The sequence below is a fragment of the Colletotrichum fructicola genome (genome assembly GCF_000319635.2).
Source record: "Colletotrichum fructicola Nara gc5 chromosome Unknown KSG_Nara_v1_contig05, whole genome shotgun sequence".
Classification (NCBI taxonomy): Eukaryota; Fungi; Ascomycota; class Sordariomycetes; order Glomerellales; family Glomerellaceae; genus Colletotrichum; species Colletotrichum fructicola.
In genome coordinates this window covers 3,662,591-3,681,667 of record NW_027094055.1, presented here as the reverse complement: position 1 = coordinate 3,681,667, position 19,077 = coordinate 3,662,591, and the positions used below count along the sequence as shown (strand labels likewise).

Genomic DNA, 19,077 nt, shown 5'->3' with positions numbered 1-19,077 from the left:
TACCGCTGGCCGACTCCCTTCGTTCTACAAGGGCATGCCGAAGTTGATGGATATTGATACGATAAGAAGCGAATGTGTCGACTGCGAGGGTAAGAGGTGGCGAATAAGGATGGAATGGAACGTCGAGGTAAGCCGGCGCGTCGCGCAGAAAATCGATGGACGAAAAATGATGGTAACGATGAGAAAATCCGTCGGTGGTGCGGGCGGATTCAGAGCGTTAGGTGTTGATGCGGAGGAAGTTCGACGGAAACCTGGGGGTGTAGATGTGTACCTACCTACGGACAGCCTTGTAGAACGTCTGCTTTATGCAAGGCAGCTACGAGGCAAGAGGTCGTCGCGAAGGTTACTGGCGAAGCGAGCGAAAGGCAGGTCCAGGACCGCTTAAACAACCTCTTCGACTCGGACCAAAGCCGACCTCAGGGTGAACATCGAACATAACCCAGAACACTGGACTATTCCGTACGTATTCTGCCCCTGAGACTTTCCGAGCGAGACTTCCAGAATATTGATCAAACCCAACAGGACGCAGGAACTTGTCTCGACTACCTAGTTCACTTCGGCCGAACAAGGAAGGCGACGATAAAGAAGTTGTTCCATGGGCTGACCACATCCAGAACACGACCCAAAGACCATCAAGACTCATTTAAAGCCACTTGTTTCTAGTCACAGAGGTACACGGAACACACACTCTCTCTGGCATAAGTTGGGCGGCACAGTCAGGAGGAGGTTGGTTTGGAAGCGCAAAACAAGATGATTATGGACAACCCTTGGAAATGCACGCAATTATTTTGCGCACAGAATCGCGAACTTGTCCAAATCTGACTAGGGCAAGTTTTGTGTTTTCTGCTTGCAGATTCGGCAAGGTTTCGAGGGGGGGAATCCTTAGGGAATTCGATCGAGGCTGGGGAACTGTTGCATGGAGAAGTCCACACTGATGTCGTCGACACGCGGCACCATTTTGTCTGGCTTACGGTCATTCGAAGGTGAAAAAGGAGGCTGTTTTCTTGGGTCCGTGATTCTGATCAGTCAGGGTGCGCAAGTCGCAAAAGACAGTCCAGCCCCTAGGGGTAGGTGCTTTTTCCGCAATAGAGGCACACTTTCCTGCACCTTCCTGCCTATCCATTATACCGGCAGAGTACCTACTGGGAGCTTTCAGTCTCATGTTTTCAAGGTCATCATGAAGGTGCCCAACTCAGCGACAGTTATGAGGATGACATGTAGATCCCACATGCGGCGTCGTAGGTTCCACCGCCGAAGGCCACACTGAGATTTTTCGCCCTCTCGACCTCAATTTTTTCTTCGAACTCCGTTAAGACGTCTTTTCGCTGTCGTCTATCTAGACCAAAGACCAGATAATCGAGATTATTTCTAATGTTCATTGTGGCCCCTATTCGTAACTTACGCCAATCTCATGAAGTAGTGCGGCTTCTTGTGGGCCGGGCATGTATGAACTCGTTCTTTGGATTTCTTATGTACATACATATAATAGATTGCCTATATGAGTCTATAAGCCTCTTTTTTGTGCCTTTTGAAATGTTCACCGTGATCAATGAGGTCGCGATGCCCTCAACCCTTAACAGTTGGTTTAACGCATACATGTGTTAATTGAATAGGCGGGATAAGTGCGCTTTCGGTGCGACCCCACACAAGCCGAGGTGTCCATGCAACGGCCGTGCTTCAAGCACTGCATGGTTCCCAACGAATTCGAAGACCCCCCTCCAGCTTCAAGACAATCCTTCAACCCTACCACAAGTGCAGCTCGTTACACACCACACTCCAACACTTCTGGGGGGAATAATCACCACAATGGCCGCCAAAATTACGCTCAAGTTGAGCAGTCGCTGTAAGTATTTTCTTTGTGTCTCCTGTTCTGAGCAATTCGCAGACTAGAAGCCCCCTGTCTAAAAAGAAAAATAAACTTACACGTACCAAATAGCTCCCAAGCAGCCCGTCAAGAAGCTCCCCGAGTCGATCGAGATCTCCCCCGACACCACCGTTGAGGATGTCAAGAAGCTCATTGCCCGTGAGACGGGCTTGGGCGACTTCAACCGCGTCGGTCTCTTCGACCCTGCCACGCAAAAGACTCTGAAGAACCGCAAGGCGCAGATTGGCACCGAGGCCGCCGTGATGTCCGCAGGTCAGGTTCTCGTCAAGGATCTCGGTATGTTGAAGCCTCGTTACCTGTCCCAACACCCTCAATTGCTAACTGTGGTTACAACAGGCCCCCAAATGGCATGGAGCACCGTCTTCGTTATCGAGTACCTCGGCCCTCTCCTCATCCACGGTGCTTTCGTCGCCCTGCGGCCCTACATCTACTCCGGCGCCTCCAACAAGTCTCTCTCCCCGACCCAGCTTCTCGTCTTCGCCATGTTCCTCGGCCACTTCATGAAGCGCGAGTACGAGACCCTCTTCGTCCACAAGTTCTCCGCGAACACCATGCCCATGCGCAACATCTTCAAGAACTCCTTCTTCTACTGGGCCTTTTCCGGCTTGCTCTGCGCTTGGCACATCTACTCCCCGATCTCCCCTACCGCCCTCGCCCGCAACGACGCCGTTGACGTCCTCGGCACAATCGTCTTCCTCTTCGGCGAGGCCTCCAACGCCCTCGTCCACCTCAACCTAGCCAGCCTGCGCTCCCGCGGCGGCACTGAGCGCCAGATCCCCCGCGGCTACGGCTTCTCCCTTGTCACCTGCCCCAACTACATGTTCGAGATCATCTCCTGGATCGGCGTCGTCATCGCCTCCCGCAGCTGGGCCGTCCTCCTCTTCATCGTCATCGGCGGCGTTCAGATGTCGCAGTGGGCCAAGGGCAAGGAGCGCGCATACCGCAAGGAGTTCCCCGAGACCTACAAGAAGAAGAAGTTTGTCCTGCTGCCCGGCATCTTCTAAGCGCCTCGTTAGGTGCGAGCCCGAACTATGAACAAAGCATGCCTGCCCTGGCCAGGTGATAATACTGGCGGCCTGACGAAAAGTTATGAGATGTATTATGAAGTTCATACAAGACATATAGACCAATAATCCAGGCGCAAAGTCGTTACCGCTGCATCCGCGTGTATCTCGTCTCGTAAAGTGTCATACGTCGTAAAGTGGTATCGTGTCCCGTTCAATCCGTCCGTCAAAGCGTCGAGATAGAGGTCGTCTCAGACCCCTTCGCATTACTCGACCCAGCCTCAGTAACACTCTGACTTGCCTCGGAGCAATTCTCATGGCTCCCATCCAGCTCCATCGCCCCCTCAACCTGCTTCCCCTTCCCCTTACCCTCCTCGCCCTCTCCCATCCTCACATCCCCATTCTCGCTGCCGCTCCAGCTGCCGCTTCCACTCCAACTCCCGCTCCCGCAACTCTCGCAGCTCCCCTCCCTAACCAACCGGAACGTCTCCTCCAACACCAGGAAATCCCTCTCTAGGACCTCGGCCCAGTTCTGCACGTTCCCAAGCTCCTTCACCCGCCGCGCCGCGTCAACAGTGAACTTGGCCAACTTGTCGTTCTCCTTCCGCAGCGCGTCCGTCGCCTTGACCACGTCGCGCTCCTGCTTGTCCAGCGCCGCCGCGTTGGAGTGCAACATGCGCGCCCGCGTCTGCAGCTCCCCGTCGAGCATGTTCCCGATGGACGCCACCACCGCCGCGCGCGCCTCCGAGATGTGCTGCTGCTGGTCCTCGGAGGGCAGCGTCTGGTGGAGCTGCTGCTGTTGCTGCGGAGCGGGGCCGGGAGGACCCTCGGAGACGGAGGTGTTGCTCGACTGCGACTGCTGCGGGCGCGCCGCGCTGGAGACGCTGAGGTGCTGGGACGTCGTCGCGGTGCTTGTTGACGACGCCGGAGCCGGCGCCGGCGGCGGTGCAGGGGTCCTCGCTGCGGAGGACGAGGATGAGGAGAACATGACGCCGGGGTGGGTGGGCCGGTAGGAGGTACTTTCTTCTTGTTACTTCGCGCGCGTGCGCGTTGGTGAGCAGAGATATCCGAAGTTGCCGTGCCGCGATATGTAATCAAAGATGCGCGAAACGTCCCGGGTGGCTGGACGCTCGCGAGGCAGAAGAGGAGGGGAGTTGGATCTAAAGTAGTCCTACCTATCTAGATCGGGTAACTCGCGGTGTGGACGAATCAGAGCTTGCGGGGGAGCTTTGGCTGACAAGTCCGCATGGTGGGGTCGTCATTAGTGGGGCCGGGACCGTCCCGACGGCCCCTTGATATCGGCACCGTGGGGCCTGGTACGCTTCCTATCAGCTGTTTTAGCGTGCCTTTGTACAATTTCACAGGAATTTGAGAGCTTTGATTGCGCATCGGAAGTACGTCGCTTTGTGTATTCCTTCATTCTTGAGACACCTCACGTCAGCACTTGCCGTTGCCCAAATGCTGTCTGATGGAGCGTTCCTGATTTGCCTATGAAGGATTAGCAAGCCAGACAGAAAATGGCTAGACGACAGCCTCATTACGAAACTTGAAGCTTGTCGGCCTTGGTTACATGTACTATCCAGGGCGGGGTCGTTGAGCAGCCTTTAGGACGAAAGATCTTTTGTACTTTGGTGTCTCTCATTCGAGACAGTAGACAATGACCATGAATAAATAGAGGAGAACTGCCCGCGGGCATACAATGTTCTTGAATTATTCTATTCATTAGATCACTATCTACTCTGTTTTTGAGTCCAAGTCATTCTTTTGGCTCTTTAAGAAAAATACATACAACACCGCCGAGATGGTTTCCCTCTACAATGCCTCCATCCCCATGATGATCAAATACCTCGGGAACCTCAAGCTCATCCTCACCAAAGCCGAGAAGCACTGCGTCGACAAGGGCCTCGACCCCCAAGAAATGATCAAGTTCCGTCTCATCGCAGACATGCGAGGGTCCGTGATCTCCCTAACTATCCACCTACCTGCCCACCCACCTCCTCCCCGCAAAGCCCACCCCTGACTAACATCACCCCTACCCACAGCCTCGACTACCAGGTCCAGTCCTGCTCCAACACCGCAAAATTCATGGCAACCCGCCTCGGCAAGCAGGAGGACGTCTTCTTCGCAGACGACGAGACGACCTTCCCCCAGCTCCAGTCCCGTGTCGACCGCACCGTCGACATCCTCAAGGCCATCCCGCCCGAGTCGTTCGAGGGCAAGGAGGACGCCGAGGTCATCCTCGAGTCCAAGATGGGCAACTTCAAGTTCACGGGGTACACGTACGCGATCCAGTACGCGTGCCCCAACTTCCACTTCCACCTGGGTTCTGCGTACTGCATTCTGCGCCACTTGGGCGTGCCCCTGGGGGCGTTTGATTACCTTGACTCGCAGAAGGACTTGTTCATCAAGGTGGACAAGGCTTCTTCCTAGCAGAGTCGGTAAGGCTTGGTAGTCGCAGGGTAGAGAGACTCATGAGGAATTAGCAATCCTTCAAATTCCACTTACTTGAGTACTTCAAGGCTTCGGACTGGAGAATTGAACAGTAGAAATGTGTGAAGAATGGCAACTCAAGCTACGGAATCTATGAGTTGTGTGAACAGGAACGTTATGAAGCATATTACTATTGTCCCAAGTTGTCTTGCTCTCGCGCCCTGAGACCTACTCCTTGCCAAGGCTCTTACGGGCATTCATGCGCTCACTTTTTACATTCATGAATGTTTTCTTTTATTACCTTTAGCTACTTCAAACGTCTCTCTTACTCATGTCAGTAGCTCTTCCTGTTGGTCCTTGCTCATTCCATCACGCAGTCTTAACCTCCCGGTAGTGTTCGCTAACCCATGACTCTATAGGACTAAATAGGTAGACTTTTCCGGAGGGCACTCGTCAGGGCGCGACTACACCCCAATGGCCATTTCCCGTTGACTTCTATGACTTCTATCAGGCAGACCCACAGTCGACGTCGCAACGCGAAAACGAGATAGCACTGCCTTTTATTATTCACGTTCCTTTCGCTGTTTGATCCTGCGCAGGGGATACCAAAAGGTGGAGATCTAGACGGAGTATTGACGGCAAATACGAGAAAGCCGAGGAGACCGCGTAATGGCAGGAACGGCACAAACTGCCTTCACGACTCATGGTATGCTTTACAGAGTGTGGAAAACATGCATAATCAGATTAGTATGCGCTAGAAAAGTTGCTAAAATAAATCCCTTGGGCGACCAACAAAGTGCCCAAAATGGGACGACAAGACACAGCCGAGAGCTCGGCTAACCAGAATCCCCATCCGCTGACGCTGGTTCGACAATTCTGATCTTTACATGGCACCCTGTACTGGAACTGCTCCTTGGCTGGTACAGATGGCCTACGCATGATCTTGTTCCCCTTGATTTATCTTCAACCTTCGTGCTGCTATGTAAAGACTAACTTTGATGGCACCGCCTCTCTCGTTCTATTTGACGTGACTGCCCTGTGAGAGGTAGACGGTTGAAAGTCATGAAGCAGCTTTGCTGATCTCTGTTGACTCGGAAAAAGATGTATAAAAGTTCTCAAGAGGACCATGGGTAGGTCAGTTGGGCTAATAGCAACAGGTCTTCAGTACAATCTTTAGGCTCATCACGCCGATTACGCCAATAGCGCGAATTACATTCATTATCACTGTCATTCCTTCTCATAACTGTCTTTCACTCTCGAGATGAAGTCATTGCTATGCTCTACCGCCCTGGCCGCTACAGTCTCGGTTGCCTCTGCAGCCCAAGTAGACTGGGTAAGTCCCAAACAGCATCGCACAAACACTCTACCAAGGTTAACAATATGATTATAGACAGTCGGCATGCGCATGCATGCGTTCATGACCAAAGCAACGCAATGCCCCGAGACCTACGCCGACGCCGCCGCAAACTCGACATACCTCCCAGTCTTCTCGACGGACAAAACCGTCGTCGCGGGCGCTGAACAACCGTCAAACGCAGGGAAATCATTCTACTTCACAAACGGCTTCCACACCACAGCCGGCGAGCGCTGGGACTCGGCCACCCGCACCGGCATCCAGAACGCCGAGCCCGTCGCGGCCGGCGGCGGCTGCTGGTCCATATCCGACAACCAGGGCGCCACCATCACAACGACGCCGTGCACGTACGCAGACAACCAGACGTTCTGGGTGGAAGCCTGGCGGGCGCCCGCGGCATCGGGGCCCTTCCAGATCGTCAAGCAAGGCCTCGACCGGTTGGCGGTCCCGGCCAACGCGGGCGACGCCATCGGGTGGGCCGAGTCCGACGACGAGTCCGCCTTCTGCTTCTACGAAGCCGACTCCGGCAGCGTCGTCCGGTCCAGCGAGGCGCGCGCCGAGGACCGCGCGTCTACCATCGCCGGCGCGGCGATGCCCGCCGGCCCCGTAGACCTGATCGAGCTGCCCGGATGCATGGTGGACGACGTCACCTACGCCCCGCGTAGCATGGACTGCCTCGTCGCAAAGACCGCAAACACCGTCCCGTCCAACTGCAGCGCGACGCCCCAGTCCCGAGAATGCGTGCTGCACCTCTTCCCGGCCTTCTGCGGCGACCTCCCCAAGACCGCGGGCCCCAATTTCACGCAAGTCGTCGGTGACGACGCCATCGAAGGTTGTTTGAGGCGTGTAAGTCAGGGCCCCTGCGTCGCGAACCCCGCGGGAGCCGCATGCCTGTCAGGCCTGTTCCCTGGCATCGTCTTCGCGACCGGGCCTCCGCCGTCCCAGTCCGCATCCCAGCGCCTGCGCCGGAGCTATCCGCGAACTTCCCTCCACCGAAGCCATGAGCTCCTCCTCCACGGCCGCCAGAACGCTAAAGATCCCCTCTTTGGAGACCCCAACGAGAGCTGGCTCCCGGCCGAGGACCAGTTCTGGGTCGGCTTCGCGAAGTCCATCATCAACTCGGCCGTCGACTTTGTGACACACTTCGACGACGACCTGCGCGAGTTCCAGGTTACGCTCTGCCATGGCATGGTGGCCATCGTCGACGCCCTCAAGGGCGACCTCGCACCGCGCGTTAAGAAGGGATGCGACACCCTCTGGCGCCTCCACACCGGCGAGGCCGTCCCCAGCCTCAAGTACCAGGGCGACCTCGAGAAAGCCGGTGGAGTGACGGCGGAAGTGGTCCAGATCCTGGCACCCGTCGCCGATGCCGTCGAAGCCGCGAAGGCACTCGGGGCCGGCAAGTATCTGCCCGATCTGTTGGGCAAGTTCGTCCCCAAAGCCGTTGAGGGCGGCCAGGTCTTGGAGGCCGCGAGCGCCGACGGAGGCAAAGCGGTGCGCATCTACAAGAAGGGACCCAAGGGCGACCCCGAGGTGTTCAAGACCACAAAAGATGAGAAGGTCGCGCTCGAAGACATCGAGAACAACGGCTTCCTCAACTGCGAAAAGATTGCCCGCGGCGCCAGGAAGAAGCGCCAGGGCAGCCTGCTGGGAGACCTGTCGGACCTGGACCTGAGCTGCGACTTCTCCACGTTCGCAGACAACGTCGACGAGGGTCGGGCGAACTACGACAGCGACTCAGGCTCTGACTCGGAGTCCGACTCCGACTGGGAGTACGAGCCGCCGGCCGCGATCCCGGCGCATGTCAAGGCCGAGGGCCTGACCGCCGAGGAGTCCACGCTCCTCGCGGACCTCAAGAGCAAGTGGGACGGCTCCCGTACGGGCGAGCGGTACATGCCCGACTTCGCCGACCCCGATCTGCAGTCCTTCCGCACTCGCATCGAGGCCACGACCGACGTCGCCGAGCGCAAGAAGATCGTGCGCGACTTCGCCGCCAAGTACAAGCTCACGAGGTCCGAGATAGGCGCCTTCAAGGCGTGGGCGGACCTCTACGAGATCCACGACAGCGCGCTGAAATCCGCGGCGGCCAAGATCCCGCCGTTCAAGGGGCTGGTGCGACGGACCACCGCGCTGGACGATGCGACGATGACCATGCTCACCGACTTCGAAAGCGGCATTATCAGCAAAGGAGACAAGGGGGTCTACGAGATCCGCGACCTGGTCTCCAACGTGCAGAGTCTGGGTCTGGGAAGCAGCGGTGAACCGCCTCGCAAGTTCCTGGCCTCGAGCGCGGGCCTGACGGAGAAGACGTGGTTCGGAGGAGATAAGATGTTTGTCATCCAGTCGGAATCGGGCATGTACATATCGCCGGGCGTCTTTGATGCCGACGAGTTGTATGAAGTTGATTTTCTCGACGGGGTGTCAGGACGGATGAAGTTGTTGGGCTATGATGGCACGACGGAGAACGGTGTCACTACGCCAACAGTATTCTACTTCCAGAACTTGCCTCCAGCCTCTCAAAGCTAAAGCAGCGGGTTAGCAGAGCCCTTTTCTAATGAATCACGTCTTTTCCACCTTCATTGACCGTTCTTAAACATTTGGAGCGCTAACTCGTCTTTCGGGGCTGTAAAAGGAATTCCCCAAGGCAGGACATCGTCATCTCAAGATACCACCAGATGAAACGGCGTTCACCTCGTGGTAACCAAATCGCTAGAGCCAATATCGGCTGCACTCATAAAGAAACGTAGCTTAAGGGGTCCAGTTCATCAAAGGGAAGTCTTAAAAGGGCAGCGACTGTCCTGGGTATCGCACCTGGCCAAGCCTGCACCCGACAAGCTTCAAACAAACCTCCTAGTCGTCATAATAACCTTCATACTGACCGTACTGAGCTTGGGTGCTAACCCACTCCTCGTCGGCTAAGCCGCGCATCAAACGCCTCTGCAGACCCGACGCATCCTTGTGCCAATCACACGCATAGTCGCACTTGGGCATCTCGCTCTCTCCAAAATACTTGCAGATCTGCGCATGGCGACAGGCTGTCGTATCCTCGCAGTAAAATGCGAGCCTCTGCAAGCTCTTTGCCTGAGCCTCCCAGTTCGATCCGTCACGGTTGCCTTTCCTAATCATACTCTGCACTCGCTGCAAATCTTCACGACTGTAGTATAGAAAGCAGAAACTGGCGTTGCCGTCGCGCCCCGCGCGGCCTGCCTCTTGGTAGTATCCTTCAAAAGACTTGGGGAGCCGCCAGTGAACGACGAAGCGGACGTCATTCTTGTCGATACCCATCCCGAAAGCTGTAGTAGCCACGATGATATCATAGCCAGGCTCATTCTTCACCCAGCGGGATAGGGTTTGTTCTTTAGTCTCTTTTGTCAGTTTCGCGTGGAAAGGCCTTGCCCCTACGCCTTCATCTCTCAGTGCTGCCGCCAGTGATTCGCACTCATCTCGCGATATGGTGTAAATGATACCCGAGACGTTGTCCAGGCGCTCGCCATCGGCTTCAAGCTCCGACTTGCGCGGCTCTTCTTTCCTTCTCTTGTACACGCTACGTATCCACGCGAGAAAGTCAGAGAGGCGGTTGTCGTCTTGGTCCTTGGTGTATCTAATTTCAATGTGCAGATTCGGCCGGTATGCAGACATGACGAAGCTTTCAAGCCTCTCAGGCTGCTCCAAAAGACCAAGGGTCTTGAGCAGGTCCTCGCGAACCACTGGGTTCGCCGTAGCCGTCAAACACATAATGGGCACCTTTGGGAACGTCTCACGAAACCATGACAGACGCTTGAAGTCTTTGCGGAAGTCGTGGCCCCATTCGGAGATGCAGTGGGCCTCGTCAACGGCGATGCGGGCCAACTCGCATTGCTCGTGGACCAGCTTGATGCGTCTCCTGAACGAGTCGCCAGAGCACAATTCTGGGGTCACGTACAACAGCCTGATGCGGGGATGGCCGCTAGCTAGATCTTGGTTGATGCGGTCTCTCTCAGCAGGCGGCGTGTTGCTGTTGAGAGAGCTGGCGTCGATGCCCGCCGATCGCAGGGCTTCAACCTGATTCATCTGATGGAGCTGTCAGCTGTCGGGCCTGACTAAGGCTACATGGAAGATCCCTCACCATGAGACTGAGCAGTGGCGAAACGACAATGGTAACTGTGCCGCAACAGGAATCACGTTAGTTGACAACGTCCGCGAGTGCTCGGGGCAGTTTCGGGTACTTACTGCCGTGGTCAATGCAGGCAGGGAGTTGGAAGCAGAGACTCTTGCCAAACGACGTGGCAGCCTGGACGAAGACATCTTTGCCGGCGAGGGCCGTCGCGATGATTTCACGTTGCTGAGGCCTGTGATGAGTTGTTAGCTTCATGGTCGGGCGGCAAATAGACGGAAACGTGGACGTGAATGTAAAAACGAGGCATGTGCGGGCGTGAATGTCTTCACCTGAAGGTCTCTTTTCCGAACTGGCGTCTGAGGGTATAGTCGATATCGACGTATGAGTTTGAGCGGGATAGGGGAGGCATGATGGTGGGTGTCTGGAGTTGATGAGGATGTCGTGACGGGACAGTGCCCAGGCTCGATGTGTCTCTTGGTTGGGCTAGCTTAGATAGACGGTGGTGGTGCAGGTCTCAGTAGCATAATGTTGCACTAGACCAAGAGGAGGCTCCGGTTGTAGTCATGATCGAGCTCGGGTCCGGAGGTGGTCCGTCTGACGTTGGGCTTTGGGGGCCTTGGAGAGCCGGCCTGGCCGAAAGCCCTCAGACGGGGAGCGGAGCAGATGCAGCACCAAGTGGGCTTGAACCCGGGGGAAAAGTGTCCGGCCAAGAAGAGTGAACGCGTGTCGCACAGGCATAGGCAATCGGAGGTTTCCAGTCGTTCGGATCGATGGGAGTCTGGGATATCTCGATAAGGTAAACCGGGATTGAAGTGGCTGAGCAGCATCGAGTGTTCAGAAAGATGGACAGAGACGACAGGTAGTTGACCAGCATGGAGCACCTTCCATAGGTAGGCTGCCTACCTGGCCAATTGAATTATCCGATCTACCCAGTTTTAGGCAAGTCCACCTACCTCAGGCAGTACCTACCTTCGCCAGAGCAGCAGCCTCAGGATGCACGCCCAACCTTCAGTGCACAGATATATGCCTGTCTCGGTGAGGAGCATTCTCTCGAGGTGAGCAAAACAAAATCCAAGGTGAGGAGGGAAAGGGACGTTGAGACACACGGGTTCTTCCCGCACCATCCCTCTCCCACGGGGATGTGAAGGAGCGGAGGATTTGCTGAAAGGGTCGGGTGCACCCTGAATGCTCCGGAGGGGCAGGAGTTGAGGAGTAGCAAGCAACGGCTACAGCAAGGAGGTGCCAAGGCAGAATACGGAGGCGCCACGGTAAGAAGGGGATCGAGGAGCGTCGTGTTTGCACCATCAAATTCATAGGGAGGGGAAAAAAAAAAAAGAAGAGACAAAAGAGAAACAAGCTCCAGTCCTTCTCGGCCATTTCCTAATATGGTGGGCTTTGCAGGCGACGCTGTCAAAGTGCGCAACCCGGGCCACCCCTTCCCGCACAGCTGGGACACTGACACTACCGTCCCTCTCAAGGCCTCAACAACATGAAGGGGGATCCCAAGGCACGCTAGCGCAAACCAAACCAAGGCAAGGCAAGGCAAGCCGGGGACGGCGGGGAAGGGGGAAGCGCAGTAGCGGCGGCTGCAGTCTTTAGCCTCACAGCGGGCATGTATCAGTGGCAGCGGCCGCAACGGCCAAGCAGCAAGCAACATCACGGACTCTGCGTCTGCGTCTGCGCCTGCGTCTACATACTGTACCTACCTTCATTGCCTAAGGTGCCTGGGCTGGGTCTGCGCCCGCTTCCACGTCTGCGGCACGCCTTGAAAGTGCCGTAGGCCCGTATGGAAAACCCGCCTTACAAAGCCACGCCCAAAAGAACCACCTCATCATTCCTCTGTCTGGGCTGGGCCGGGCTGCAGCGTTCGGGGCTGGCTTATTCCTGATTCACGCTCATGGCGCGATGGAAGGCGTGGTGGTCCCAAGGTGCGTACGGCATATGCCACAAGGTTAGTCGCGGGCGGTGATTCTGCGTGTCTGTGGGATTCTCCTTTTGTCTGGATCGGATGGAGCTGGAACAGACTTGGGGTTGGAGTCGGAGGAGGACGGCAGTTGGGTTGAAAAAAGAAAAAAAAAGGTCGCAGACGACTGAGCGCACCTCTGGACTCTGCCTGGTCCAAGGTAGAAATACATACGAGAAACGCGAAATCGCCTCACAGACGTATTATCTGACAGCCCGCCGGGACACGGCCCTGGATCTGCAGAGGCGAGCTGCTGCATCTGCTGCAAAGGCGTTGAGGCCGTCGACAGTTGTGTCGGCATCACATCAATGAGACGATGGAACTTGACCGATGGGCCTATCTGCCCAAGATGCCTGCATGGCAAATAGTATCCGTACGGCAACCCTTCTTTTTGCCGTTTGGCGTCATCGCTTCCGTTCGTGGATGAGGTGCCGCGACTGATGCGAACTATCCAGAACTCTGTAACACCCTAGCAGCGAACTGGATGTGTTCGTTTCCATTGACTTTCTGCTAGCCTGCTGCGCCTCTCCTTTCAGAGTTCATCTCACCAGAGCCCAGGTTTGCCAGCTGCCAAGGATGCCACCGGGGACTGAGAGGCAGAAAATTCAAAATTGAAAATTCAGAGTCGTGTTGGGTCGTTGCGACATGGACGTAGCAAAAAGCAAGGCAAGGCGAGGCAAGGACGGGGAAACACCGAACAAGAATTAAACGTGGAAAAGATGTGTAGCGTAGCAAATCTGTGTGCGAGGTTGAATGGAATGCAACGCTATCGACCAGTTTTTTTCAAAACTGGTGTGTTTCCTGGTAGCGTCTTTGTTTCTGTTTCTCCTCCTCCTGCTGCCCGCTGTAACCGTTGCCGGGCCTCTCCACTGCTTCTGGACTCTCGACACCCCCGGGCGGCCAGGCCCTGGCAAGCGTTCCGTTTGATCTGTTCCAGCCCAGGGCAGCCAGTAACAGGCCACTGCCGCGGCGCTTGTCTCTCGATTGCGTCTTGGTTCCTATTCTTGCGATTGGGAGAGACAGATACCAGGTAAGGTGCTGAGTGAGGTGTCACGTAAGGCAAGACAAGGAGTGACACAGCAGCTGCAAGTACCTGTTCGCACCACTTAGATACCTTGCCTTGCCTTGCCTTGCCTCACATTGGCTCTGCCTCTGCTGCTGCTGCTGCGGCTGCTGTTCCTTGACGTGACATCAACCCGCACCAACACGACGTGAACCACCAGCGCCAGCACCAACAGCAGACCAGTTCGTCGAGGACCGTGTGCGGCTGGGCTTGTTTTCTTTCCAGGTGGTGTGTGGCCCAAGTGTCGTGGTGTAGCCACCAGATGCCTTATTTCAAACGAGGAGGTGTTGTCACGAGCGCCGGCCTAAATTGAATATTTCGTCATGGAAGCTTCCACTGACTGCCGGGAGACTGCTCTCGAAGTTTCGAAGGGTCTTGAGAGGTGTGCATCGATATTGACAGCGGTGTGTAACGGGAGGACTGGCGAGTGAGGATTGGGTGAGGTTGTTGAGATACCTACCTACCTTACCTAGGTACCGTAAGGTAGGTAGACAGTAGGTAGGAAATAATAATAGGTGATGCTGCCAGATGTGCTGCTGCGTGTCGAGGTGCCTTGCATTTGTTGCGGCGCGCTAAAGAGGCGTTTTAGCCTGGATACTGGGTCAACGCCCCCTTTATTGTTCCGCTCCACACCCCGGCCTCGATGCTTTTTTCTTTCTTTTTCCATCTTCTTTTCCCCCTTCCCCTGCTTGCTGACCACTGAGGTTGGGTGGTCCTTACGGATAGGTGGCAGGCTCTAAAGTTCTGTCCCAATCCCAGACATGCCGTCCATCCAGTCGCGTGCCTCGAAGCTTGTGGTACAGAATCCCCAGGCGTCTTCATTGGCCACCACAGCAGTGGCACAAGCCGCTGCAGTCTCCAGTCGCCAACAGTCTGTGCGGCAAATCCAACCCCCCAAAAAGGGACTTGTAAGTATCCGTACCTGCCCTCAAAAAAAGAAGAAGGGAAAGAACCTCCCCCTTCCCTGCTCCTGCCCTCGGGACAATGAGCTTTTCGCGTCACCACGGCCTTCAGAGGGCCCTGAGTGGTGCGGAACCTCCCTGAAAGTCGCCTGCCAAATCTGCGCGTTGCTCGTAAGGCGGGCGCCAGAATTGGAAAGACGTCCCGCTGTGTCCACCAGTCCGCCGCCGCCCCCTTTTTTGGCGCTGTGAGAGATCCAGGGCAGCCAACCAGGCACTGCAACAAGCCCCCCGGGTCCAGAACCTGCCCCGTGCCTCCCTCTCGTCCACCTGCACCTGCCTCTACTTGCTGCTGCTGCAGTCCTGCTTTCCATTCCCGTGTTGCTCCTGCCGCTGCTGCAGATTGGCAGTTGCTTCCTGAAGTTCCTGGGACTCCTCCTTCCCTCCCACTGCAACCCCGGCCTTTGGAAGTGGAGGCGTGCGGCTCGCATCTTGCAGGGGGGCGTTCACCCAGAATTCCGTTACTGTTGCAGACGGTCGACGGCCACCTCCAAAGAATCCTCATCCCTTCTTCCCAGATGCCCAATCCACCACCCAAGAGAAGCTCCGGCTGAAAGATGTCAGTTTCATCGTAGCACAACCTGACAACATCTCCACTCTTTCGTTCTTCTCTCGGGTCTCTCGCTGCCCTGCCTCTGCTCTTTGCAGGAAACAATTCAGCAACGCCCACCACCACAAAAGACAATCCCTCGACCGTTGCGCTCGCTGCCTTCATCAAACAGCTACCCGTCTGTCTGTCTGCATCGAATCTCTCTCCCGCCCGCTCGGCCTGTTCAGCGAGGAGGTGCGACGGACCAACTGCCTCTTGTCCGCCATCGCTTCGCTTCGCTTCCGCCGCTGGCTCGTCTTCTCTTTTCCCCAATCCAATTCTTCCCACCACAACCCAGGTTCCAATTCTCGATCCAATCTTTCTCCCCTTGCCCTCCTCCCGTCGGCGACAGCACCATCGCCCCCGATTCGCGCACACACACCTTCTCCAACGCATGTCCGACTGTCCATAATGATTGAGCCCGCCTTGCAGTTCAGCCTGTCCCGTTCCGAAAGTCCATTGGCTTAAACTCCCGGCTTCCGTCTTCCTATTGTTTGAGAGACCTGACCAACCCTCGGCCGGCCATCCAACAACCAGAGGGAACCCTGAAACGCTGCATTCGATCCAAACCTTCTTGTCTGCGACAACAATACCATCGATACCCTCTTCGTCCTTCAACCTCTCTTCGTCGAACGAAGCCATACCATCATGGTCGAGCGAACCGATCGCTCAGAACGGCCTTCGGGCGCGTTGGGCCCTGCAGCCATGGGCATAGCTCGTGGCCTGCCAGAGAATCCCGCACAAGGCCGACGCCAGCTTCAAAATGCTGCCGCCCTTGGCAACATCCCTCCGCCGCCCCCTCTGCCGCCGATGCCCAAAGACCTCCGAAACCTGCCCGGCGGTTTGTCCGCCTCCGCGCCCATGACCTCCGCCCAGGTCATCGCTCTCGCCCGCGACGCCATGCAAAGCGCCCTCCACGAGAACGAGTCCCAGGCCGCCGAAGCGAGTGCCGTCAGCAACGAGCTGAAGCCGGGCGTCACGATCGATCTGAGTCGGAAGGGTATCCAAAAACTACCAGACGAGGTAGTCGATATCATCAAGAACGAGTTGGAACGGTTGGTAGACTTCTTTTGCCGTTTGCATGGCCGGTTCTGACTAACGCGACCGCAGTCTTGCCCTTTCTCACAACCAGGTCTCTTCCTTCCCGACTCGCTTTTCCGAATGCACCTCTCTACGATACCTAAACGTTAGAAATAACCAAATCAGAGAATTCCCTTTGCCGGTCAGTAGTCTCAGTGGGAAATGCCAGTAATAACTCCGGGTCTGACTTCTGTCTAGCTTTGCGATCTGAAATCGCTCGAAATCCTTGACCTTAGCAAGAACAAGCTTCGAGCTTTGCCACCTGACATTGTCAAACTCGCTTCTTTGAAGGTCTTTTCAGTACAAAAGAACCGTATTGAGGAGCTGCCAGTAGCCCTTGCCGATATGGTTTCCCTTCAGGTGCTCAAATTTGACGGTAACCCCATCACCTTTCCGCCTCGAGAGGTGTTACAAGTGCAGGCGAGCAGCCCTCCCAATGAAGGATATCTGAAAGAGAGCGAAGTCACCGAGGTTGCCGTCACTGCACACATTAAGCGCTTTTTAAGACAACATGCCATGAATGGCCGTGCAGAGTCAGACACTGCAGGTGAGGAATCTAGCGAAGGCATGGAAACGCCTCGGATGCCCCCCATCAAGCGTGTAGTCAGCGGCCGTTTCCCCATCAAGGTCAATGGCACCGACGTCCCAGATATTCGATCCCCGAATCTGATCAGACCTCCACCGATCCCCAACCAGTCTCACTACCGCGGATTGTCTCAGCAAAACACAGCCATCCGCCGCCCCGGGGTAATGCCTCTGACTATTGGAAATGTCAACGAAAGACTTCGAAGCAATTCAGAGACGTTGTTGCAGGCAACCCGAGGGGATCGACCCGAATCTCGAGCGAGGCGTATGGGAGTTGTGTCTCAGAAGGCTTCTCAACTCGGCACCTTGGACGAGACTACGGCCAACAACCGCTTCAGTCACTACCGAGGCCTCAGCCACGGCTCTGCGATGCAACCGCCGCCCGCGAGCATGTCCGTCAAGAGCCCCAATAGCCCGGCCGAGCCCTTCCTTCAACGCCCGATCTACGTTCGACGACTCTCTGTCCTGCCCGAGCGAAGACGCGAATCCAAAGTCTACGATCCAATCCTTGAAGCTGCCAAGGGTATTCTCTACGCCGTTTTTCAGATTCATCCCATGATCCAGATGCTCATGAGCTTGACGAGCGACGGCTCTTCCAAGAGATCAAGCCTCGAAATCGTCTTCTACAACACCAACTCCCACGTTGAGGAACTGGAGCAGGAGATTCAGAAGCATGACCCTGCTGTTGTGGGTGACGAGATGGCGGGTCGCGAAAACGAAAACGTTCACCGTGCCTGCCAAACCTTGGTCAGCGCCTACACCCATGTCTGCACGCTCCTCGCGGGTAACATCGATTCCTTCGTCGACAATGGAGATCCGCGCTACATTCGCACTCTTTTGATGCTCATCTATAATAGCATTATGGAGATCAGGTGTACTCTGGCGTCGATATCTCCAGAGGCCATACCCGGAAAGACGGCCGCTCGAGCCATGGCGATGGGAGAGACAATCAAGCCACACTCACGCGAAAACTCCATCACACCCACTGCCGAGCGCCTTGGACTTGCGCAGCGGCCCCGCCCTGGTCCCATTCTACACAACCCAAGCAACCTCAGAGTTGCCACGGACGTACCTTTGCCATACATGAACGGAGCCGTGGCTACTCGCACTGCCACGCTTACATCGGCGACTCCCCGGTCAGGTGAATCGTTCGCCTCGGCCTCGTCTGGCGGTCGCGGCATTTCAGACTTCACAGAAGACGACAGGTACTTTGAGAAGATCTTCCTCTCTCTGCAAAGGTCGTCAGAGCTTGTCATGAGGACGTTACCCATGTTTCAGAATCACATGTCTGTTCTTGCAAAGAAGGCCATGGGCCGTCGCGCTTCGGACGATGAGATGATGTGTTGGAAGGCTCTCATCAACAAGTGCGGTACAGCGGTCCAGCAGACTGAGATGCTTCGAAGCCGTCTCTCTCTCATTAAACTCAAGGAGCCTGGCATCATGAGTCAGCCTGCTTTCAGGAGCCTGATCAATAACTTTATCGACTCCTGGTGGGTATTTGGCGACAAGATTCGACACGCATTCAACGAGGTCAACCTTCCTCCCGATACCAGGGTCAGACTGCGCCCTATTCAGCAAGCTATGAAGGAAACACGAGACACCATTCTTCAGTCGCCTTGGAGCTACCTGCTGCGGCAATCTTCCGGCTCCAACACCTTCAGCCCCGGTAGTGGACCGGCCATACCGCCCGTACAACTGCCAATGACTCCCCAGAGCGCGGCGCTGGGACCGGCAGTACAGGCGACGGTTCCCTCGACCCCTCAGAGCGCTTCTTTCGCAGCGGCGTTCAACGGCAACGTCTTTGAAAGGGCAGATGCCCTCATTTCGATGGGCGGGCTTTCGATGTCGCGAACAGGAACGATGACGAACAGCTCGGCCGCTAGTTTCACCATGTCTTCCATGTCATCTCTCTCCTCGGACGGAGGAGCCATGACCCCATCATCAGTCATTAGCCCGAACGGCTTCGGCCCCGGCCCGGTGCCCTTACGACTCAACGGAAGCAAAGTCGCCTTCTAGTCGAAGCGCGTAGCAAGCCCTTGGATTCGACGCACATTTTTGGGCAAAAAGAA

The 19,077-nt window shown here is 56.0% G+C and overlaps 6 protein-coding genes across 6 annotated transcripts; 4 read left to right on the top strand and 2 right to left on the bottom strand.

Moving 5' to 3' along the window:
- Window positions 1–1,806: 1,806 nt before the first annotated feature.
- Window positions 1,807–2,889, top strand: CGGC5_v009716 (putative enoyl reductase; the record flags this gene model as incomplete). Its single annotated transcript, XM_032021822.1, has 3 exons — window positions 1,807–1,843; window positions 1,937–2,161; window positions 2,222–2,889. 3 exons carry the CDS (start codon window positions 1,807–1,809, stop codon window positions 2,887–2,889), a joined length of 930 nt encoding a protein of 309 aa, XP_031881322.1.
- A 226-nt stretch (window positions 2,890–3,115) lies between these two features.
- Window positions 3,116–3,877, bottom strand: CGGC5_v009715 (uncharacterized protein; the record flags this gene model as incomplete). Its single annotated transcript, XM_032021821.2, has 1 exon — window positions 3,116–3,877. The coding sequence occupies one exon, from the start codon at window positions 3,875–3,877 to the stop codon at window positions 3,116–3,118; it is 762 nt and encodes a 253-aa protein (XP_031881323.2).
- An 813-nt stretch (window positions 3,878–4,690) lies between these two features.
- CGGC5_v009714 (uncharacterized protein) lies at window positions 4,691–5,319 on the top strand (the record flags this gene model as incomplete). The annotated part of the gene is made up of 2 exons (XM_032021820.1): window positions 4,691–4,842; window positions 4,932–5,319. 2 exons carry the CDS (start codon window positions 4,691–4,693, stop codon window positions 5,317–5,319), a joined length of 540 nt encoding a protein of 179 aa, XP_031881327.1.
- A 1,261-nt stretch (window positions 5,320–6,580) lies between these two features.
- Window positions 6,581–9,199, top strand: CGGC5_v009713 (uncharacterized protein; the record flags this gene model as incomplete). Its single annotated transcript, XM_032021819.1, has 2 exons — window positions 6,581–6,652; window positions 6,710–9,199. 2 exons carry the CDS (start codon window positions 6,581–6,583, stop codon window positions 9,197–9,199), a joined length of 2,562 nt encoding a protein of 853 aa, XP_031881328.1.
- Window positions 9,200–9,523: 324 nt separating this feature from the next.
- On the bottom strand, window positions 9,524–11,815 carry BLM (Bloom syndrome protein; the record flags this gene model as incomplete). The annotated part of the gene is made up of 6 exons (XM_032021818.2): window positions 9,524–10,723; window positions 10,779–10,813; window positions 10,883–11,001; window positions 11,099–11,190; window positions 11,673–11,694; window positions 11,739–11,815. 6 exons carry the CDS (start codon window positions 11,813–11,815, stop codon window positions 9,524–9,526), a joined length of 1,545 nt encoding a protein of 514 aa, XP_031881326.2.
- Window positions 11,816–15,991: 4,176 nt separating this feature from the next.
- On the top strand, window positions 15,992–19,024 carry sog2-0 (Leucine-rich repeat-containing protein sog2; the record flags this gene model as incomplete). Its single annotated transcript, XM_032021817.2, has 3 exons — window positions 15,992–16,398; window positions 16,454–16,565; window positions 16,622–19,024. 3 exons carry the CDS (start codon window positions 15,992–15,994, stop codon window positions 19,022–19,024), a joined length of 2,922 nt encoding a protein of 973 aa, XP_031881236.2.
- Between the last annotated feature and the right edge of the window lie 53 nt (window positions 19,025–19,077).